The sequence below is a fragment of the Magallana gigas genome, chromosome 9, assembly GCF_963853765.1.
Source record: "Magallana gigas chromosome 9, xbMagGiga1.1, whole genome shotgun sequence".
Classification (NCBI taxonomy): Eukaryota; Metazoa; Mollusca; class Bivalvia; order Ostreida; family Ostreidae; genus Magallana; species Magallana gigas.
Genome location: NC_088861.1, coordinates 50,243,714 through 50,269,043, shown reverse-complemented (window position 1 = coordinate 50,269,043; position 25,330 = coordinate 50,243,714). Strand labels below are relative to the sequence as shown.

The 25,330-nt window shown below is 30.5% G+C and overlaps 1 protein-coding gene and 2 long non-coding RNA genes across 3 annotated transcripts; all 3 read left to right on the top strand.

Annotated features, from left to right (window-relative positions):
• Positions 1-458: 458 nt before the first annotated feature.
• On the top strand, positions 459-5,223 carry LOC136271378 (uncharacterized). Its single transcript, XR_010709304.1, has 3 exons — positions 459-535; positions 1,172-1,294; positions 5,113-5,223. It is a non-coding gene; the product is annotated as an uncharacterized lncRNA (long non-coding RNA).
• A 94-nt stretch (positions 5,224-5,317) lies between these two features.
• LOC136271942 (insulin-degrading enzyme-like) lies at positions 5,318-24,238 on the top strand. The gene is made up of 4 exons (XM_066072539.1): positions 5,318-5,402; positions 22,769-22,841; positions 23,135-23,227; positions 24,039-24,238. The coding sequence occupies exons 1-4, from the start codon at positions 5,352-5,354 to the stop codon at positions 24,236-24,238; spliced, it is 417 nt and encodes a 138-aa protein (XP_065928611.1). The 5' UTR covers positions 5,318-5,351.
• Positions 24,239-24,322: 84 nt separating this feature from the next.
• Positions 24,323-24,993, top strand: LOC136271670 (uncharacterized). Its single transcript, XR_010709609.1, has 4 exons — positions 24,323-24,428; positions 24,520-24,622; positions 24,708-24,803; positions 24,884-24,993. It is a non-coding gene; the product is annotated as an uncharacterized lncRNA (long non-coding RNA).
• The last annotated feature ends 337 nt before the right edge of the window (positions 24,994-25,330 follow it).

The window sequence follows — 25,330 nt, the reverse complement described above, 5'->3', positions numbered from 1 at the left end:
TTTGATCCGACACTTTAGATAACGAGTGTTGTTGGTTTGCTAGTGCTTCTTATATATATATATATATATATATATATATATATATATATATATATATATATATATATATATATATATATATATATATATATATATATATATATATATATATATATATAGTTTTTGGGTGAACATGGAGGAACCAGCAATGCAATTACTTCCAAAGAAAATACGATCTATTATTTTGATGTGACATCAGAAAACATACTTGGAGCTATTGACAGGTATATCAAACCTCATCATAATTTCCTTATAATACTGATAATCACTTTATAGTCTTTTAAATTAATGGGTTTTTTTGTAATACAAAAGCGTCTGATTTTCAGATTCGCACAATTTTTCTTGTGCCCTTTATTTACCAAATCTGCAATCGAAAGAGAAATTAACGCTGTTAACTCAGAACATGAAAATCATTTAAAGTCGGATGGTTCGAGATTGTGGAAGCTTATTGATTCATTGGGGAACGCTGAACATGCCTATGCCAAATTTGGAGCAGGTTGAGTTCTTCAGAAATGCAAAATTCTATTATGTTTTTAGTCAAAGTTTGACTTTATTTCAATTTTTTTCTACGAATAATTTTATTCAATTCATTTAGATAAAAAGTATGAGTGTTATTTTCTATTTTGTTTGAAGACCAATTTTTGCTCAATTGTAGTTTGTATCAACACATCTGAGCAACAATAGCAATAACTCTAACCAAATAAGATTTATAGTATCAAATACATAAATATATCTTGACAAATACGTAAGGCATACCTTATCGTAAATTATCTTAAAATTTCCTTTTTCAAACTCTCATAATTTATTGCTAACTTTTAGTTTTTTTCAGTTTTTGAAAATAAGACTTTTCAATGGCTATCTATTTAGTCCTATGTAAAACTTATTCTTGTGGCATTATCATTTATGTTTCTCATATGATCATTATTTGAGCATATTGGAGTTTTGCTAACTGAATATGCTTTTACACAAGTTTTTGTTGAACAATAGTAAGAATGATTTGAAATGCTCCTTTGAGGTTTTAACTAATTTTAACTAAAATGGTCAAATGTAAGCTTTCAAAACCTACACCCAAAGTTGCATATTTGATATAAAAGAATGCAATGGAAATTAATTATATGTGTATCAATTAAAGGGAATAGAGACACTCTATGCACAATCCCTAGGTCAAAGGGAGTTGATGTCAGAAAACAACTGATAGAGTTCCATTCAAAATACTACTCTTCGAACATTATGACACTAGCTGTGTACGGGAAAGGTTGGTAGAATAACTTACTCCTGTATAAAAATGAATATCAGTGAACATTAAAGTATCACAAAAAAATAAATGTTTATTGTGATGGCTCTGGTAACAAATAAACATTTGTCATTTATTTGTAATTTCACAACATCAATTTCATAATCCTTAATTTCTTAATTCTCTCACTTTAGAGCAGATTGTTTGCAATAATTATGCAATAATGTACGTCACCTTTATATGGACTGTATGCACATGCCTTATTTACATTTAATCGCATTGTTTTTAATTTTTATTCTTTAATTTCGATTTCGAACCACAAAACTAATATATATATATATATATATATATATATATATATATATATATATATATAAAACAGAATGCGACAGTCCAAATTAAATAAATTGTTTCCTGTTAGCGCTTTCAGCCATGTCGGCTCTTCAGACAGTTATACAAAATTAAAAACGTTGTTTGTAACGTTGTCAATGACGTCGTGTTTTTAAAGTTCATTATGACGTCACAATGTACATCAAGGTAGCAATGGCGAGAACTTAATCAATGCAGTTAAGCATAAAATGTAAGCAATGCATAGACATATAATAAAGTACATATATATATATATATATATATATATATATATATATATATATATATATATATATATATATATATATATATATATATATATATATATATATATATGATAAATCTATTTTCGATTAAGTTTTGGGTTAAATATTTTAATAAAATATATTTGATATAAACGAATGCAATGGAAATTAATTATATGTGTATCAATTAAAGGGAATAGAGACATTCTATGCACAATCCATAGGTCAAAGGGAGTTGAAGTCAGACCACCGATATATATACATATATATATATATATATATATATATATATATCAGGCTTAGGGTAATGCTAAATGTAATGGTAATGCATTGCAATGCATTACATGTTTTCAAAGTAATGCTAGTAATGTGTAATGCCACAAAATTAGCATTACAAGTAATGGTAATGTAATTTATTACTTTCCAAAATTTAGTGTATTGCTGGCATTTCATGGCATTACTTTGCATTACTATGCTTATTTATGCATGTTCACTTTAAAAAATGTGATGAATAAATGAATAGCTGAAATTGAATTTGATTAACTTTATTATTAAGAAGAAATAATTCTTGAAATAAAAATGTTTTAGTTGTACCGGTATTTTAAAAGTTTTATAAAATTTCATTTTTAAATTGTTCATATTCCTAGATATAACGACACAGTTTCATAACATTTTTATGAGTGTTGTTTTTCAGAGTTTTAAATTATTTAAACAATTTACTCCAATTAGTTTGCACTTCAATAAAGATGTGTCAACAACACACTATGCCCCCAGGATAACCTAAGTATCAAAACAATCTATTATAATAAGAAGTGCTAAACACCCCAATCCCCTTCCCTATGCCATGTCCCAATAGAATAGGGGACAGACATGCACCTTTAAGGGCAAAATGAATGCACTGTCCATCCATGATGAATATCAAAATCACTTCCAATATAACCCATTTGAAAATAATTTCTCTCTCTCTCTCTCTCTCTCTCTCTCTCTCTCTCTCTCTCTCTCTCTCTCTCTGTTGTACATGTATATTAAGTACATTAGTTTGGACGGATAGAAAATACAAGATTTATTTTTTCACTTAATATATCTTAAGATATCCCAGCTTCCGCTGCACCTGTAGAATGTTTATTGAGTATAGCTGGGAAAATTTTCAAACTAATAGGATGCAGTTTTGAAACTTTGATCATAAAGTGCAACAGTAATCTTTTGTCTTAAAGTGTCCTCAGCATAAAGAAATCCAATTAAAATATATTAAGAAATATAACTGGGAAAACCCCTCTGTCTATAAATTAATACAATGAAGTGTCAAAATTATAAAGATTTGCGTTATCTGGGGAAATATCTCTACTTAGCTTTTTTATTTTAGATTTGCACTATTTGCACCAATGGCGCCATTTCTTGGAGCTCGCTTAGGCACAAAAATTTGGTACAAATTTTGTATCAAAAATATCATACGTTTTGATCTGCATCTTTATTATCGATTGATATTTTCTTGAGACATATATAACAAACATGGAAGATTAGCAAGAGTTTTTCCCATATAAATCAAGAAAAAGGGGCTGGCATTGATAAACTTGGTATTCTATGTAGTTCAGTATAATTTATTAAATCATATATGAGTCTTATATTTTCTCCAATAAATCTTCCTTTGATGAAACCAGTTTGCATTTGTCTTTATTAATTTGTCTAATTATGACTTAATTCTATCAGCAATGCACCTTGATTCTTTTTTGAAAACAACGTTTAGGAGTCTTTTTGGACGCATTTTTTAGGAACAGTTTTTGTTTTCAAGGTTTCGGCAAGCAAGTTACAATTCCTAAATTATTTGGTTCTGTAAAATTCAGTAGTATGTTTCAGTTATTAATTGCTCCCATAATAAAAGATCCAATGTTGCTCCCCGTAAAAAAAATTGAAAAATTCGCTCATGTATCCGTCAGGTCCTGGACTTTTATCATTTTTTCATATTTTTTCGAAATTTTTGGTTTATATTCTGTATTCTATGGTTTTTTGTAAATATGTAATTCACATTCTGACGCAACATAAACATGCTCTTGCACTAACCCCAAAATTGATTTTCTCTCACACTAACTCTTAAATTGAATTTAATCGCTCCTTACCCTCTTCGTACTGGTATGTTGGTTTTAAAATGTCTTCGGTTTACAATTGTCTCAGAATCGTCCAAGCCACTTGCTGTAAATTTTAAATCTTCCATCCTCTAAAGTTTAGCCTAGCATAAAAAAATTCTGCAAAAGATGATTAACTGCATCTTCATATTGAGTTTTGAGACGACCCCTCTTCATATTTTTATGTTAAACATCTCATTAACTCCATCCATTTTGAAAGAAGATGAGGTAATGTATGTTATATATGTAGTAATAAATCTTCCGTCTTCTAACGTTTAACCTAGAATTTAAAAAATTCTGCGAAAGATGACCATTTTTACCTATATATTGGGTTTTGAGACCCTCTCTCTTTATATTATTTTAGGGGAAACACCACGTTGTCTTCATCAATTTTGAAAGATGTGTGATTTCGAATTGATATGTGGTATATATGCAGCATTGAATATTCCACTCTCTAAAGTATAACCTAGCATATAAAGACTTACAAAACATGGCCATTTTCACCTATATATTGGATTTTGAGACGTTTCCTCTTTATATTTACAAGAGAAGCACCCTGCATTTTATATTCATTTTAAAAGATGGACGTAAAGGTGTTCATGATATATCCATTCTTCGATATTCTACCCTCTAGAATTTTTTCTACATCAGAAGAAAGACCCAAAATTTCTATTTTCCCTATGTAATGCATACAATTATCCAATAAAATGAATACATATTTATAGACTCCCCCTATTCACTACAAAAAGGACACATGGTGATTTTTTTTACATCACTTAATTGAAAGTGTGATTTAATGTATCTACCATAAAAATCAGCAAAGTCTACCCTACAGTATTTTAATCATTCATCTAGATTGGGTCTTTTTAATCATGAACTATCCTTTTCAACCCACACAAGTTCGTAATTTTTATTTTGAAGATATATAAATATATCCTTTTTGAACATAAAATCATCATACTGCTTATCGACTACAACTCTATCCATATACTTACCACATATGACTGGGTTTTGTTTTGTTTATTTGGGTTTTTTTCTTTTGTTTGGGGGGGGGGGGGTACTTACTCATAAATTTCTGGGTTTTGTTTTCTTTTGCAATAAACAGAATCTTTAAATGAATTGGAAGAGATGGTTGTACCCCTCTTCAGTGCAGTTGAAAATAAGTCAATAGATGTTCCATTTTGGACTGAGAGTCCATACGGCCTAGAGCATATCAAGGTGAGTGTAGAAAATTAACAAAGAAATATAATCAATACATCAATAAATAAATATTTAACAAGAAAAACTGATTGTTTCATATTTCAGAAAATATTTTATGCTGTCCCTGTGAATGATATAAGAACAATGTTGGTAAGTTGGACCATTCCAGATCTAACAGATTGGCATGCCTCAAAGGTAAGATAATCATTTATTAACAAAACTGAAAGATCATTTGTTAAATCATTTGAATAGATATATTTTAGGCTACCAAATTACACTGGAAAAACATTTTAATTTAAAAAGCTCACTTTTCTGACACTAAGTAAACAGAACTATTAATCAACATAAACCACGGTCACCGTGATGCCTTAAAGATAAAAATTCCATTTAGGAATTGAAATAAAAATAATTTAAAAGGCGAAAGAAATCAGAAGACTTTGATGAATTGACCAAATTATTGTTTTGGGGGAAACATAAAAAAATAGTTTTTAGGAATTATGAGAACGAATGGAAAATAAAACGACTCAAGGATCTTCTGTTAGAAATTTGCACTACCTTTTCTTCATTGTTACTAATACCTAAATAAATGTGAATTATAGTAGTAAAACATTTTTTTTTTTAATATTAATAGCGAGCTATGCTAGTGGCGCTCTGTAGACAACGTATACGAACGGAGGAATTTGAAATTAAAATCTGCACATTGTTCAGGAAAAATTTTATAAGGTCACGTGAAAAAAATTAAACTCCTAATAATCCTTTGCGTTGCAAAGCAACATAGGGGAAAAAGAAGCATTTCTCAGAACATCCTACTCATAAATCGCAGACATATTTTTCATTATACAGAAAAAATGCTTTTAAAAATCAACTAACCAGCACATATGCTAACATAAAAACTATACCTATCCCAACTTTTGCTCACCTATGACGTCATTCTATCTCCCCAAATTTATCCGGTACACTTCTACGAGAACTACAGATGAAATGTATTTCCTTGCTTTATCATTGGTAAGAATGCCATGCAGAGCACTGAGTCCGATAAAATATGCTGACCTTCATGCAAATAACAATAAGTAGAAAAAAATAGCGATTCAAAGTGGCGGAAAACTCAATTTATTTTTTCTTCTGAAAGTATCTTCCTTATTGACAAGCAGTAACAAATAAGTCCATGAAAGAAATAATGAAAGTTTAGTGAAAATGACAATAAAAAAATGTCAACAATCTCAAAAATCGATAAAACGAAATACAAAACCAAAGCAAAGCAAACACAGACCTCAACAAAGATAGAGATTGGATCAGGTGCCTTGGAGGAGTGAGTCCGGTCGTACCTGCTGTTTGCTCTTTGTCATGATCATGAAAAACTGAAGCACTCTTGTTTATGAATGATGCCGAAAAGTGATTTTGCATAATTAAGGCGTGCTTAGTCTGAAAAAAAATATGATGGCTATGGCGAATATGGCATTTTTTTTTTTTTTTTTTTTTTTTTTTTTATTGAGTTTTTCACTTTCACAACATATATACATACATACATGACTTATCTTGTACATGTATTTATATAAATTTCTTGAAAAGCTTCTAAGTATATGATTATTCTATATTATACAGTTCTTATGTAGTGAAAGTAAATTTTGAGAGAGAGAGAGAGAGAGAGAGAGAGAGAGAGAGAGAGAGAGAGAGAGAGTAAATGAAGGGGAGAGAGCAAGGAAAAGGTTTGGGGCATTGTTCATATATGAATATAAAACTTAAACCATAATCATGTGATAGATCCCTGTTCTACAGGGATACTTAAGGGAGGAAAAAAGGATAAAACACGAAAAAAGGACATCACAGTTCAAAACAAGATTGAGATGAGACACATAAAGAGACAATTTAACTATATATAGTACAGTGCTATAGCTTATCACATATATTTTGCAAATGGCTTTCATACTCCTTATATCTACAATTTTTCATTAGCATATATTTTTCAGTCAAGAGCCTTTCTATTACAACATTTTTTAATCCATGTATATTTGGATTTGTATTACTTTTGTATTTACAAGAAAAAATATATTGCTTCACAATAAGAACCAACAAGTTAAAAAATCTATAAATATCTCTATTTTTATATTTTCCAAAGAGAACTGATTGTTTATCAAATGTTATTAACAGATCAAACTGTCGCAAAATCCAGTCTTCAACAGCAGACCATAATTCTTTTACAATAGTACATTCATGGAATAAATGTCCAATACTCTCTTCATCTCTTTTACAGAAAGTACATACAGGAGACTCTGCTTTTTTTATTTTGAAAAGATATTTATTTGTCGGAACAATCCTATGAAGAATTTGGAACTGTAACCAATGTAGTTTTGATTCTTGTGTAGATTTAAAGGGGAGTTCAAAAATTTTGTGCCAGGTTTCTTGTGCATAGTTATGACCATTTTCTCTCCATTTTGGTATAGATGTACATGTTTCTCTCTTTTTATCTAATAATAAGTTGTACATAAGTTTGCAGCCTTTACGGTTATTATTAAAAATTAGGATATGATTAGGGATAACAGGTCCATATTCTTTTATTATTTGTAAGTTTGGTATGTTTAAATCTTGTGTATTCAGTCTGGTCCTTACAGCAGTTCTTAAACTTGCATATTCAATAAAGTTTGTCATTGGATTTATTTGTTTCAATTTTTCAAAGCTTATAAAAGTTCCATTAATATTAAGTAAATCACTAACAAAAATAAATCTTGTATTGGCAAAGCTTTTAAAAAATACTGATTTATTGTCCACTGTGATTTTCGGATTGTACCATATATTATCATTTATAACCTGGGGTTTACTTATTAATACATTTTGCTCCTGTATTTTTAACCAGCTAATGAACACCTCTTTCCAGAATGAATTTCCCAAAGTTTTACATAAACTATATGAATAATCTGTGCCATTCCTCCATATTTCTGGGATTTTAATTTTCAGAATGGATTCTAGAAGCTTTACCCATTTTGTATCAGCCCTAATAAGTCTTTTTATCCAAGTGGATTTGAGTGCGGTAATAAAATCCCTATAATCAATCATTTTGAGACCTCCATGGCAGTAAACTTGTACAATTATACTCTTCTTTACTCTATGCACTTTACCACCCCATAAAAATTGAAAAATATCATTTTCGAAGTTTTTCAAGTAATCAGTACTTGGGTTGGGTAATGTTAGTATTAAATTATTTAATTTTGGTATTAATAATGTCTTAATGACTGTGATTCGCCCAATAGGGGTTAATTTTCTTGATTTCCATTGATTTATTAATTTTCTTATTTCTGAGAGTTTTGGTAAGTAGTTTAAATCTTCCATTTCATCTAGTGTTACTGAGAATTTAATACCTAGGAGCTCAAATGTTAAATTGTCCCAACTCAGTTTCCATCGTGAGTGATGAAATACATCTCTTGAAAATTTTTTACTACCGATCCAAACCATTTTTGTTTTTGTGAAATTTATTTTTAAGCCTGAAACCTGTGCGAAAGAGTCTAAAACCCTGAGGATGCCATCATATGATTGAGGTGTACCATCCATTATTATTGAGGTGTCGTCTGCGTATTGAGTTATTTTGTATTCTTCCCCATCTATGATTATGCCTTTAATATCTTTATCGTTTCTTATTAGTATTCCTAAAATTTCAGCACAAAGTAAAAATAGGTATGGCGATATTGGGTCCCCTTGTCTACAGCCTCTTTCCGGGTAAAAATATTCTGAAATTACACCGTTTTGAATTACACAAGCTTTTATTCCATTATAAAAGGTTTTAATCCAATTTTTAAAGGAGGGTCCAAAATTAAAAAGATCTAGTGCTTTCGAGATAAAACTCCATGAGATAGTGTCAAAAGCTTTTTCAAAGTCAATTAACATTAATAGGCCTGGTATATCATTTTGTTCTGTATAGTACATGAGGTCATAAATAAGTCTTATATTTTCCCCAATAAATCTTCCTTTTAGAAATCCAGTCTGGTCCTTATTTATCAGTTTATCTAGAACTGTTTTCATACGTTCAGCTATACTTCCTGATGCTAACATGTAAATTACATTTAATAAAGTTATAGGGCGCCAATTTTTCAAAAACTTTTTAGGTTTTCCTGCTTTTGGAATGCACGTTATTACACCAAGTTTATTAATTTCTGAAAAACTTCCTATTTCAAAGGATTGATTTATTGCTCTTGTAATGAATGAACCTAAGTCTTTCCAAAAAAATTTAAAAAACTCACTTGTGAAACCATCTGGGCCAGGACTTTTGTCGTTTTTTGTTTTTTTAAGGAAATTCAGTACCTCTGTATTCGTTAAAGGACCTTCAAGGGTGTTTAATTCTTCATTATTAAGTTTAGGGCTATTTATTGTTTTCAACTTATCATAAAAACTATATTCATCTATGATTTCTCTTTTCTTATACAGCTTTTCATAAAAGGCTTTTGTTTCTTTTAATATTTCTGTTTGATCAAGAATGAATGACCCATTTTCTTTTTCTATATTTGGAATTTGTTTGTTAATAAAGTTCCGAGTCTCAAGATTAATAAAATATCTAGAAGGCTTTTCCCCCTCATCAATCCATTTAGACTTTGACCTTATACAATGACCTTTTAATCTATTTTTTCTTATGTTAAGTAACTCATCTTGTTTGTCTGAAAGTGAATTTAAAAAGTTTTCTGTTAGATTCTGCTCTAAAGAAACAATATCTTTTTCTAGTTTTTTTTCTCTTTCATTTAATTGTTTTTTCTTATAGGCAGAATATGAGATGGATTTGCCTCTTATTTCAGCAAGCAGAATGTCCAAAAAAAGTTGATTATCAATAATGAATTGTATCTCGTCATTTCTAATATTTTCTAAGTTTTCTAAGTTGTATATGGGGCAAACATATTGACTTTTGACTTCCCTAATTATTTTTTTAATAGAATTAATATATGTCATATCAACTAAAAGGGAATTATTAAATTTCCAGAAGCCTTTCCCGTTTATAAATTCATTTATTTTATATTCTAAAATCACAGGAGAATGGTCTGATCGATAACTATTTTCATATTTAATTTGTGGTACTCGGTTTGTAAGTGTTTCAGATATTAGGAAAAAATCTAATCTAGCTTGTTTTACGGGGTTTTTTCTCCTCCATGTATATCTCTTTAGATTTGGATTAGTTTCCCTAAATATGTCTACCAGATTAAATGTATCTATTAATTTCAATACTTCCATTCTAGCTTTTGGGTTGTTCAAGTGCTTATAGTTCATAGAATCTGAATCTTTATTCATTACTAGATTAAAATCACCCCCCCCCCCCCATTATAATATGCTGGGTATTTAGACACGAGTCAATTTTATCTATTATTTCCGAATAAAAATTGGGTGTATCTAAATTTGGACCATATATATTTACTAGTAAAAGGTTCATATTTTCAATAGTGGTATCTAGTATCAGATAATTACCACTGTCGTCTTTATGTACATTGTGTACCTTATATTCAAAATTATTATTTAAAAGAATTGCTACCCCTCTTGAATTTGTTTTATAACTATTAAAAAAAGCTTTAGATCCCCATTGTGATTGTATTAATATTTCCTCTTTTTCATTAAAATGCGTATCTTGTAAAAAATAAATATTGTAGTTTTTCATTCTAAGATTTTTGAACACATCTTTTCTCTTATTGAAATCATTGAGCCCTTGGCAGTTTAAAGTTAATACTTTTAACTTATTTTCCTCAAGATCCTTGTTGTCCATTGGATTTAACTATAATCATTGCCCCAGTGTGGAAGAAGAGAAGAAAGATATCAACTAATGAAAAGTAATATGGAAAAAAATGTGCAGGCATGTCTTGGTGAAATTGGCGTCGAGATTAACCCCCCAAAAACCACTGTATTGATCATAGTAGTCAATTTGAAATAAAAGTATCGTTATATAACAACTAGATTCAGTTCGGGTGTAGGTGATGCCATAGGCACGCTCATATGTCTAAAATAAAAAAGATATATTATTTAATTTGCTGTATGATCCCTTTTTAAAAGTGCTTCTTTCGTGTATAGCTTAACTCGGGATATTTACAACAGTAAATTGAATTTTCTTGGGTAAGATACAGGACAACGAGAAAATTTTGACATTAAAGAGAGTACGTTTAGCCCCCTACTGTGTTTTGTGGGAAAAAAAGACAAGAAATAAGGAAACATTACTACCTTCTACAGAAACCATTTCCATGAATATCAATATTCGTAACCGGATATAAACACATGCTACGTAACATCAAAACTCAATGCTCCAACGTAATGGATAAATAAATTCCGGAATACTGTATAACTTATTCAAAATAAATAAAGTAAAAAAGATGAAATGGTTTACAAAAAGATCATTAATAACAAATTAGGAAAAAAAAAACAAATAATAAAACAATATTATGATTGAAATATTCGTGCACCGTATATCGAAAAAAAAAAGCCGAACTTTTCGGGCACATAGTAGACACGAAGTACATATACTGATGAACCCAGGAATTGTAAATCTCAGTAGGTTCGGTAAAGACGAAAAAATTGGGGTGATATATAAAATAAATATATAAATAAATAAATTTATGAAAAAAGAAAACCAAAAAACAAAGCTAATGAGAAAAAAGGAACACATATGAGGTACTTCACATTTCATATATAGAAAAAGGCTTAAGTTTCCGTGCACTTAGTAATTACCTACATCTTCATAAACAGATACAACATTATAGCGTTTTTAAGAAAAATTAACCGTTTAACTGGGAATGGTTTAACACAAAAACAGTGAGCATGTCACGTTCGGGTTTATATTCAGCCTTTGTTGAGCAGGCGAATATGGCATTTATTAGGTCAAAATTGCCAACGGCCAAATTTCACAATTCTTTTTCAAAAATTTTATATGTAGAAGAAACAAACTATCATAAATTGGTACAACATAATATTTTTCATATCTAAGGTGCGTTCAGTCCGACAAAATATACTGATGTTTAAAAATTGAATGTAAAGGGCATTTGGCACGCCTTGGTTATAATTTGATTTTAGATAGAATTATAATTGTTTGTTTTATGTATTTCTCTATTCAAGAAAAAATCATAGTCAATGCCATGCCATGTAAAACAACACATTTTTCCTGAACAACCACACCTAAGTCATGATAAAACTTTTCCTTGACCAAATGATAATCGTCCTTTTTACACGCTTTTTCTTCGTTTAAAAAAAAGGAAGAAAATTACAAACTTGGTTATTTGCCGTTTTGAATAACCAGTTTGAATTGCCGTTTGATCTAATTAACGCTATTTGTGAAAGGCACTCACATTTTTTAAGATTAAGCATACTTTCGATATGATGTAATACTCTGTTGAACCAAGCCATTAGTGTGTGTCATTTTTTCCCATTGAAAAGATATTAAGAACAAAATTTAAAGATTAGTTATCCACCATTTTGAATCGCCATTTGACCTTCTTAACGAACTTTTCATGAAGGCAAGCATATTTTTCGAAATTTAGCATACTTTAATTATAATAAAAAAAACATGCTGGACCAATAAATTATTATTTGTCATTTAAACGGATTTCTAAAACCCTTTTTAGAATCTGGACCAGACAATAAAAAAATGGTTTGTTACAAATTGTATTAAGAGCATGTCTACAAGAAAACCATGCAAACGGTGGTTGGAGCAAGGTTCTCTGATCAACTTCCATATTTTATGTGTAACAGTGCGCATATACATGAATTATTTTGCCACAAACATTTTTTTGATGTGGTCAGTCTTAACTAGCTTCTGCAGCTTTGTTACTAAAAATAGCATTTTGCACATTTTAAGAAGAAAATTGTGCATAATTCACCAAATTCTTGTTAAGAATTCTAAGTTAAGTTTAAATAAGAATTCAAAAAGTCGTTAAGAGTTAGTAGTAACAAGATACACTAGTGTAAATCTTTTTGTAAGATTTCCCAAATATTCTTTCTGTTAAGTGCAGATAGGTCACGAATCTGGCATGTTTCCAACTTTTTCTAAAATTGTAAATATATATAGATTTTTTAAATGCTTAAAAGTCAGAAAGTGGCACTTTAAATTCACGTAATCTGTTTTTAGTTATAAAATGACATTTATCTTTACAATGTATCAAACTTTGTCTTTGGACTCTCAATAATATTGCAAATATATTTTCTTAAAGTTAGACATTTTTCTACTTTTAAAACTCTCCAGATTCTGTAGTTTAACATACGCTTTACATTGTCACATGTATATTATGGGAAAAAAACTGACATATCGCGAGCCAAACAATCTTTTACTGAACTAAAGGGTTGCTTCAACACATTTCAGTTTTTTTTTTAAATCAATGCCATTAAAACACGAGAAATCATGGAAAATAGGAATTTGAATATAAGTTGATTGTACTTAACTATTTTTGTAAATTCTTATGTATCTCACTGTTAATGAAAAAAAAAGTAATTTATATCAAGCAAATTGACATACCCCACACACCCCATTATTTGCGAATGCTACACATAAAGGCAGGCAGTGTACCCATTAGATACACGAATGAATAATTACAGGGGCAAAGCTACAAAATTTAAAGTACTGAAGTACTTTAAGCCGGGCTCTTTTGGTGTGTAATTATACATATTATTTTGTAAAGATTTACAATCTCTCTCTCTCTCTCTCTCTCTCTCTCTCTCTCTCTCTCTCTCTCTCTCTCTCTCTCTCTCTCTCTCTCTGTGCTGATTCGATAAACATAGTGATACATGAATTGATCTTTTCCTTTTTTATACTTGAACTAGTGATCTTTTGATTCAGGAAGTAGGAACCAATTTCATAACCCTCACCCCCACCCCACCACCCCACTCCCAAAAAAACCAACAAAAACAAAAAACAAAAAAAAATCACCTCCATGGAAAAAAGTTATTAAAGAATAAGTAGCATACCCTGCAAGGCAGATCTGTAATGCGATTACAATTATGTTACTTTTGTCAAAACTTTTTGGCTTTTTATTTTGCAATAATATTGGTATCGTAATTTGCAACTGTATTTTTTTAGTGTTTATCATTTTTTTTTTTTTGGAAATTGTCAGATGTAAAAACAAAGAAATGATGAAAATTAGCAAATAAACATTAATTAATATTAATTATCATTTGATCGTTGGTATTAATAATCCTATGTTATGTTAATGTTATAATCTCATTTTACTTTATTTTCTTCACATGAAGCATGCACTTTGTAGCTCTGCTAAACAGTAGAGAAATCTGTTTAAAACTAACAAGCAATATCATTATAAAATTACTACAAATGATCTCGATTTCCAGATATTGCTAAAATTTTAAAATCAAACATTTTTGAACATGCTTTAAGGCAGATTGTTATATTGAAAATTGGAATTTTTTACTTTACAGTCAAATGGATAAATCAGTCTATGCTTCAAAAATAAAATTACACTTACATTTATTGAAAAATGCTTTTATTATGATTTTTTAAAAAGTCATCAGCATTTTGTTTTCACTGTAACACGACAGCGTGCATTAATCATTAAAACAGTATGCATTCTATAACTGAGACATATCCAAATTCAACATCATTTCAGAATTCTGAGTAAATGCATTTTTCTCAATAACGAACGATATGATTCTTTGCGTGTATTTTCATATCAATCGATATATTTTAACACTTTCTTCCCGACTTAACGCTTTTCAGTACTTTCAGTACTTTGATTCTTCTTAACTTATCTAACTTAATGCGAGCTACCTCTTCTTCCAGTCTTATCTGACGATCCATCAATTTTTTCTCCTGGTCGAGAAATTTGAGTCTTTGGCGAACTGCTTCAACATTGGCTTGCTTCCTTACCATTGCGGACCTAGAATTAGACGTTATTGATTGTTGCTTTCTTGAGGAGGTCACACTCATATTGTCAATGAGATCTTGTTTCAATTTTCTGATGCACTCATATGTCTTTACTACTTCTGTTTTCCTGAGAAAATTCTCTGATGAAAACGCATCATCTTCCTGCATGTCCCCGGGCCGTAACAGAAATTCAGAAAATTCAGGGGGAAAGAGTTATATACAAACGATGTTTCTCGAAGAGTTCTTGTTCACTAGATTCAATACTGTTTACACTTTTCAGTTTTTCTGAACTAACATGCTGCCGCACGTCCTTTATCCCATCCTATAGCTTTTGATTTTGTTTTTGTAATTGCTTCCTTTGATTTCCTGTAAAATTTGCCTCCCTTTTTGGTGGGTGACCTTACTCTTTCTGGTAAGACCAACTCCCTTTTCTCTGGATCTGAAAACGTCTTGTACTAGTATCCGACAAGAACAGTATATGTAGGGATAGTTATTTTACTGTACTGCCACAAATGTTGTTGATATGTGGCATGCCAAATAAGATGACAGTTAACCAATTTATTCTATACGGTAAATGACTGCGATACAAATTAAAACAATCATAAGTAAATCAACAACCAATCACATCTAAAACAATAGTACAGTTTGATCTTTAGCCACATTGATAATTATTTATGTCACGAATAACTTTACATAGTTTAAAATTAAAGCAGGACTCCTGTACAAGGCAATTATATGCTGTACTTAAAATATCAAACAGACATTCATTAGAATTTCTTCTGAAATATGCTTACATGTACAGTATAATCTCATTCAGTAAGATACATTTTAGTATGATGTTTAAGTATTAAACATGAAAGTACAATGTAGACACTAATGGCTCACCATAGTCCTATATGAGACCTTTTAATGTCATACATTTTACAGTGCTGCTATCCTGAAAGTTGACAAGGATAGGATAGGATAGGATGCAGGATGCACGATACATGATAGAAATATAAAAGTTAAGTTCTATCCTATCCTATCCTATCCTATCCTGCATCCTGTAGCCAATCAGATTCAAGTATAAATTTCAGAGTTATTTTGCGAAACAAAAATTGGCTAAACAATGCATTTTCAATGTAAATTTAATACGTTTTACAAGTTAAACCATTTAAGAATAATTATTATATCAAGAACGCAGTGCATAACACTAATGCGCGCTAAAATTTCGGCGCTACATCTTTGTCAATTCGTACGCAAGTACGGAGTTACTGCGAGAATTCGATGCAACATTTGACAACGTCAGAAATAGATTTTTGTATTTACTTCATTTAAAGTCTGCAAATTAATAAAAGCTTGAATTTATAAAAGACCAATTTGGCATTTTAAAAGATAAACATGTATACAAGAAACAGACATTGCTTCACGTTTCATATAATTTCTTCGATGCCCAATACATGTAACAGGGACTCATATTTCTGTCCGATATTAACCTGAACATATCGAATTAATAAATGTTAGCTAGCTATAAATGTTTAAGAATTTATACTTTAAGAATAACTCCGAGTGGTTTAACTATAAACGATGTAAACTTCCTAAAGAAATCATTTATTTTCAGATCGTGTTTACATTTATCGCCGAACAAATCGCTCGAATAACGAATTACGCTCAGTTATATGTGATAAGAAAATAATTTGATAAAAATATGTGACTAAACAGTTCCTCAATAAGTGCATCGAAGTTATTTATCTGTTTTTTATGCATAAATATAATTAAATCAAAAATCGAATCGCTTACCTGTTTGTTTACGTTATTGTGTCCATCCCGCGTACGATTTAATTTTACCGTAGCACAGGTAAGTAAATTATCCCGCTCGATGAATATTCGGTTTTAAGATTTAAATATTCATTTTGAGTACTATATTAATTGATAAAATCATTTTATTCTTAAATTTCGTTTCATTTAACTTGCATTCCTATATTTTGAAAGTATGGGATAGGATAGGATAGGATAGAGCTTATTTGCAGGATAGGATGCAGGATACAGGATATAGGATAGGATAGGATAGTTTTGTCAACTTTCACGATAGCAGCACTGTAACAGTAAAACAAGTAATTGAGATATATGCATTGTACAAAGTGTTCCTTGATATAACGAGAGTGTAATGGTATGTGCTCAGATACTTACACTGTTATTTCCCCAGATTACAATCTAAAAACAACAAAAATATGGTGCACGGCATGGCATACTCAAATTTGAATGACGTCATGTATCCTAAAATTAACTCGTACCAAAACAATTCATACGAACACAAAAAAATACACAATTGAGGCGGCACAACGCGACATAACGTGAATAATAGACGAATACAAGTGTGCACATTTCTAATGAATCTGACGGTGAAATTGTGATCGTCGTTCTGGCATCGCTTTCCAGACTACCACACCGTTAAACATAATTGTTTATACCTGTATATTCTCAATCCAAACAAAAACTCGTATAAATGGACCACGGGCCTTATTCTTATTTTCTGCCAGATCTGGAGAGAAATAAAAAAAAAATTAAGAAGATCCTGAAATCAAACGGCACATAATCACCCCTGCGAATGTGTGCGGAATGTTTTCTTTATAGTTGCTAAGTGTGTAATAAATCCAGAGGTGCTCGAATAATAGTTCACGAGACTTCACCGAGATTTGTTCAGTTCCTATGAAATTTCGATCGGAAGTATAAGTGTTCGGATAATATTCTCAAAATACGCAAGTACTGGTCGTTTTTCATATCGTATCCTACTTTGGTTTATGTTAAAACATGACATTCTTTTAAGATGTATGTCTTATTTCATCATACATATTTGATGATTGTAGTGTGCAATACCATGTTTTTAAAAAATACAATGGGTGTCTGTTTTGTATAAAAACTTAATATATCGAGCCATTTTCAAGGGACATTCTGCATAAAATAGTCTGTTTCACCATTGATGATATTACTAGGTCAGGCGCGGATCGAAAACTAATCATCAGGGGGATTTCTACTCAGCATGTTAATTGTTGGAACAGCAGACAAAAACTATATTTTGTATTTTCACATTTCTAGAACACATTTTATCCACCAATTAATGAAGATAAAGTTTAAAATCAATAAACTTCTAGATTTTATATTTGACTACTGTAGTCCCTAGATTCTATGAAATAGACTATAAACACGAGGCACGATTTTTACTGCTAAACTGAAAGGGTCAAATAAAACCCCATGGTCTAAAATGTAAATGACAGATAACAATCGCAGGATGTAATGATTGCTCGGAAAATCAAAATGTACACAGTGCACGGGATGTAAGCGGGTGCAGAATATTTCCGGTGCCTGTGAATAATTTGTACTCTATTAAATCTAGACCAAGAATAAAAGTATGAATTACCCTTGAATTTTAGAACTGTGAAAAATACAATCATCGATTTGATACTGAATAAATGTGCATGCTATGTATTTCATTTCTTTATTTATCAAGAATATATCAATCCTGCTTAAATCAAACAATAGAATATCCTTGTAAACAACTTAGCAAAAAAACTCTAAACGATAAAATGCATGTGCAGAATGCAGTTTGCATTGTTTTCGTAGATTCCTGCGTTGGTGTAACCTGAATCCGGCCGAAATTTCTACTTTCGACTTGCCTCCATATAACCCCTACGATCACAATTTGTAAATCTGACGTGTTCCCATATCAGCGATTAATTATTTTATTTAGACTTGGCATTTCCATCTATGTCCTTAACTTTGCACCTTAACACCTTCATATTCATAAACCAAGCGTGTTTTATGGTACTCTCTGCGTGATCAATACATTTCGTACGTGCGATCCAAAAGGTGCGTTCCAATTGCACTGGAGACATAAATTTTTATTTTATTTTTCTCTTTATTACTGTTATTACTTTATTTTTCTTTATTTATAGGGTGAGTAAGTGAAGTACAAGTCCCTTTTATCTCAAACACCTTAAACGTCGTATAAATAAAGACTCCTGTATAAGATTGTGCTCAATTTAGTAGCACCTGATACGAACTCGTTATGAGGAACAAGTAGATCTTCCGTTCGATTTTTTTAAAATGATACGATAAAATATAGATTACATTTTAGAACACCCCCCTCTTTTATATATAGTATCTGATTGCCATGATATTCTAAAAATTATATTAAAAATCTATAAAAATTAAAAATTAAAGATCGAATCTTTAGGTCCCCTAAAAATCGATAAATACATCATAAATGGGTGTGGCAATGATTTTGCAGACAGATATTGTAACGATCAACACATTTGCTTCTGTAATGCATTACTAAATCTTGATCATTTTAAAGTTAATTGTAATGTACTTTATCAGCGTTTTTGCCCCTATTGAAAAGAGGTTAGCCCCTTTGTCTTGATTTCTTTCTTTTTTTAAATGCTTTTTATACTCTACCACTCGTGTTACATATGTCTTAACAAAGTATCAACTGATAAGAAGATGCAGATCTAAAAGTTCGAAAAAATTTATTCAAACTCCATACCAGATTTTCGGTCCTAAGTTAGGTCCAAGAAAGGGCCGAATAGCGTAAAACAACTTAATAATGCACAACTTCAAACTATAGTTTACCTATCCTGAAAATTTCATAGTGATATTTCTTTTTTTCTCTTAACAGCTTTGCACAAAAATAGGTCGTAAAAATTACAGAGTAGGTCATTAATGAAAACCAGAAGTGACGACAAGTAAAATTTCAAAAATTTATTAAGATACATCAAGTCCAATCATCTGCAAAGAAATTGTTGAAATCGGTCGAATAGTCTACGAGAAATCCTGTGCAAAAGAGTGGGGTAAAATAAAAATAAACAGTACGAAACACAGGATGAATGACCATCTTTAAGTTCTCCTTCAAGATGGCTTAAAGGTGCTTAAAGGTAGCTTAAAGACTATCTTTAAGCCACCTTGAAGGACAACACATAGGTCTGTAATGTCCGAACTTCTTTAAGCCATCTTTAAGCCATTAAAAAATCTTTTAATTCAATAGTGTGATTAATTTACCAACAAAATGAATTAATTTTATGACAATTTAATCAGCTGTGATCAGTGGACAAATACATTCAATCTTTGCGAAGTAATTATTTTAAAAAAAAAAGCAAGGCCTTGTTTCTGGATAAAACAAAACACCTGTTGTGTAAATCCTGTATATTCTATGTTAGTTTCAGGGTTTTTTGGGGTTTAATTAACATTCTACTACAGTTATTGCCGAGATCAAAGAGATGCCGCGGACATTATTCTCCAATATACCACGAACGTCTTCAGTAAACTATCAGATCAGAAATACCTATCTGCATCGCACTGATCATGAAAGTACAACTTCAAACCGTAAAACGTTTTAAAACCATGTCAATGTCAGGTGCTAGTTCCAGTCAAAACGATGTGTATTGCCTCAATTGTTTATTTTTTAAGAGATCAATGCAGCTGTGCCTAGCACATTTTTACTGCGTGTTTTTACATAAAATACATAACGTGTAGTAGTAATAATCATATTAAATTGCCCTTAAAATATTAGGAATATAACTCAAAGATATTTTATAAATAAGTGAAGGGATTTAAAAACCAAAGAAAAATTCTGTCGTCTGTATGTAATTCCTTTGATCGATACACATGTAAGCATTACTAACCAAACCAATTGGGTTACACGGAACAGCCGTCAAAATGACCTATATCGTCTCTCTATAGGAGAAACGATCTGTAGAAATACTGGGCTGTTAGTAGAATAGAAATAAATTTCTTGTGAATGTTGCAGGATAACCTCCTCGATCTCGAAATGTTGTTTAAAATATAAAATTTAAAAATTTAAAATAAAAATATATTTCAAAACAACATTTCTCGACCTTGGAGTTATTCTGCAACATTCACGAAAACTCGTACTTTATTTTTTCAATTTTTTTTTTTATTTAGACTAGACTTTGACCTGTGTGTGCACGGTTTGACATTGCATAATTTGATATCGGACATTTACCATATAGATACATCGACACACCATATTGTTGACATTTACATAACCAACCTTAAGCCTAAAATAATGCTATTAATTTCACTTCACTCTGTTTAGTTAGAATAATCTAACTGTGTTTTGAAACAGGCCTTCACCACAGTTGAAGCTAGGCTTCCCATATACATGTACCAGTAATGTAGCAACAAATCCCAGAATCGCTCCGAAACGATTTTGGAGAAAATTAATGAAGCTGCATGAAAAATAATAGTAAAATTATTCATAACAAACCATTTTGAGGCTGTAAATACTTTTCATCTAAAAATTAAATTCGAATTCAACACTTTTTCAGCAACTTTTTTTACTCCCTTCAATTTTTACGCACCACATTCACATTCGGAACTCTCGGGATTTTTCATAATAAATGCAATGCGTTAGAGTTATCTCCCGTATTTTCTTTGATGAACAGAATACGTGTATAGCAAATGTTCAATAAAAATGTACAGTACACGTATTTGTATTATCGTTTCTGAGTTTATCCATGCAAATGTGATATTGTGGAAACATTAACCAAAGAGCCTCCCGTAATTTAGCGTGAATGTAATGCGTTAAATTGTTAAATCCAAAAAATTAAGATGATTTCCGGATGTTTGTTAGAAATTTTCGTTGATTTTTAATTGGCAAAGCTTGACTGAGAAAAAATAAAAACAAATTGGTAATCATCAGGTACCAATGATGTTTGAAATATATAAAACAAAAAACAGTACTCTTCCGATTTCTCGGTATTAAAGCCCAAAAGTTCGAGTCTATTATTTTAATATAGTAGTATATATATACACAACGAAATAAAAGCATGTCTAGACACACAATGCAGCGATTTTAACAAGAGAAATTGATTAAACATGAACGTGTACGGTTGATAAGTAAATAATGTATATTCTGTTGCAAGTTTCAATGATTCCAAGACAAAACAGGTATTAAAAACGGTTTTTGTTCTAAAAAAAAATCAAAACTCTCAAGACGAGCATTGGACCCGGGACCCTTCGTTTAACAGCATCACCCCACTCACTCTTTTATATCATATTAATCGGTGGCTATTAAATCAATGTAATGAATGTGTATTTTTTACCTGTAATTTTTTAAGGAATTTTTCTTAAATTTTCAAAAAAAGAATTCAATGCCTTTAATCAAAAAATAGTAATTGACCTACTTTTTCGAAAGTGATTAATAACACAACCATGATAGGTTTTTAATCCACAATTAATGGGTTTTCATTATCATCAGTGGAATTAGTTTCATTCTGAGTAAAGGTGTACCTTAATAGAGTTTTATGTTTTAACACATATCAGAGATAAATATGATATGAAAAACGATCAGTACTTACGTATTTTGAGAATATTATCATATACTCACACTTCCTGTCGAATGTTTACTGCACAAATTTCTAAAAAGTCTCGTGAACTTTCATTCGAGCATCTTTGGGTTTATCTTAAGTGTTGCAACGATATAAAAAACATTCTGTGCGCATTTGCAGGAGTGTAATTGAGAATACAATATATTATATCATTTTATTTTTTCACCGTTGATGCATTCATTTTGTAAACATTGCTTTAATGCAAATTCATGCTGCACTCGTCCCAACGATCGCCCTATAATACATATTAAGGATATCAATATTAAAATTAATATTATTAATTTTTTCAAATCTTAAACATTTTAGAGCTCAACATTTATTACCACTAACTGTCTATATTTCTTGTATCAATTTCATAGCCAGGACATATTCTTGGACATCTGATTGAGCATGAAGGAAATGGAAGTTTATTTTCTAAACTCAAGCAGAAAGGTTAAGTATGCCTTTTAATGTAGCAAATATTATTTTTCTCATTATATTGTATTCTAATAATGAATAAGATATATGAGTTTATTTTTGCTAACATATTTAATTCGTTTACTTTGTTCATCCGATACCTTCAAACACCATTGATTAACGACTTCGATAAATAGTAAATACTCAGGATTATTTACCCAAATGTTTGATTAAAATCATTTTATTCATTGGCAAGAAGTATATAGTGAAAGAAAAAACAGACAGGAAAATATTATTACTTAAATTTGACAATTTACAAATATTAACAGGTTGGGTGAATTCTTTGTCTGGTGGACAGTCAGCAGGAGCAAAGGGATTTATGTTCTTCAACATTAATTTTGAATTATCTTTGGAAGGATTAGGTATGCTTGTCTATATAATGAATATCAGGAAATATTGTCTAGAAGCCTTGGTGCACAATCAACCACCGGTTGAAAAATCCAATTTCGGGGAAACTAAAAATCTTTTTTTTTAAATGTAGCTAAAATATGATGCTATTTAACAACAAATCAATTTAACGGATATCCATGAAAAATTTATTACCCAGACACGTTGGTTTAAATTTGTAGCATTTGCAATACACAGAACAATTTTTTCTCTTCAGTCAAACGAACAAGGAACAGGAGTTATGAAAAAAATCTAAAAAAAAAAAAAAACATTCTTCATGCTACAAGTTATACACATTCGAAATTCAAGAAAATATAGTGCATTGTCCTGCAAGATTTGTGATAAAAAAAAATGCAACTCAAATTATAGATCTGTGACCAGTATGACAACACATTTTTAGAAAAACTTACTCAAAATTCACCGATGAAATAGATGATATTTTTTTCAGGAGTAAAAACTTCAGCTTTATGAGGCTAAAAATGCATTAATCTTAACTTTTTCCATAATTGTTTTTTTATTATTAATAAGATTGTTTTTAAATTCCATCTCCTCTATACAATATAAAAAAAGTGCTTTATGTAATTGACATTTTTTTATCAATCAATATTTTTTTTATGTTTCACCGCTGAGTCCTATTAGCCTAATTTGTAACACGTTTGACTGTATTTTCGTTTTCTGTATTAGGTATTCCTGTATTCTTAACTGTATTATAAATGACATACAAAATGATTCATCAATGAACTGTCTTTAAAGATAATTATTTTGAAATATGAATATAATCTTCAGAAAACATAGACAACATCGTTCAAATGATGTTCCAGTACATCGAAATGCTGAAAACAAATGGACCCAAGAAGTGGATTTTTGAAGAGTGCAAACAGATTTCTGACATTAGGTTCAAGTATCAGAACAAGGGACATCCCATCGACCATACTTACATACTAGCCAAAACAATGCAGGTAAGGAAAGGGAATACATTTTTTTGATTTCTTGAACTCTAATAACAATTTTTTTCAATGGTACAAAGAATCATAATTTTGAACTCCATATTCTCTTTAAATGATGTAAAAAGACGTTCCACCTCACCAAGGCTTTGAGTAGTCCCTGTCTATTGAAAGAGTACAGACCCGACTTAATCACAATGCTGTTGAGTAAATTGATTCCTGAAACAATCAGGTGTGTTCCATGATTATAATACATTTTACTAAATTATACTTAACGAAATATTGCATTGCATTTATTGTTCTTTTTACCCTTTTTACCTCAGAATTGGGGTTATTTCAAAGAAATTTGCTGACCTCGTCGATCAAAAAGAAAAATGGTTTGGTACTAAATATAAGCTTGAAGATATAGCTGATGAAGCAATACAGGTCAATATTTGCTTAAGAATATGAAATAGATAACGTGAATATCAATATGTGGAGCATTGTGAAATAGGTTTTTTTTTCAATATAGAAATGGAAGAATTGTGGATTAAGTGAGGATCTTCATCTTCCGCCGAGAAACGAGTTTATTCCAACTTGTATTGATATCGTCACAAGAGAAAAAAATGTACGTGGTGGTTTAAGTAGAACACTATGACCAGTGCAAACGACAGATCATAAAATATCTTGTTTTATCTTCTTTTTTAGAACTCACCAATGCCGGAGGTTATCAAAGATACTGGCTTGACTAGGTTATGGTTTAAACAAGACGACACATTTTTACATCCAAAAGCTTGTCTGACTTTTATGATTTCAAGGTATCATCATGCATTCTTTAATGTCATCTGAGCCATCGGCTCAAATTTTCTGTGGTTTTGTTTTGGGTTTGCATCTGCTTGCTTTGGAAATATATGTGTCTAGTCACAATTTGCGCTCAAAATTTTGAATTTTTCCTTTTCCAATTTAATCTGAAGAATGGTTAACATTAGCATTTCTAAATCCTCATCAAAATATGAATGTCAGTAGTCGAGTTTACTGTACCAAAAAGATACAGAATTCTTCGTTTTATAATAAAGATTGTTCATTGTTGACGTAATTGTTATATTGATAAAAATGCCATTCAAATATTGCCTTTTATGTAGAAAGTAAGAACAC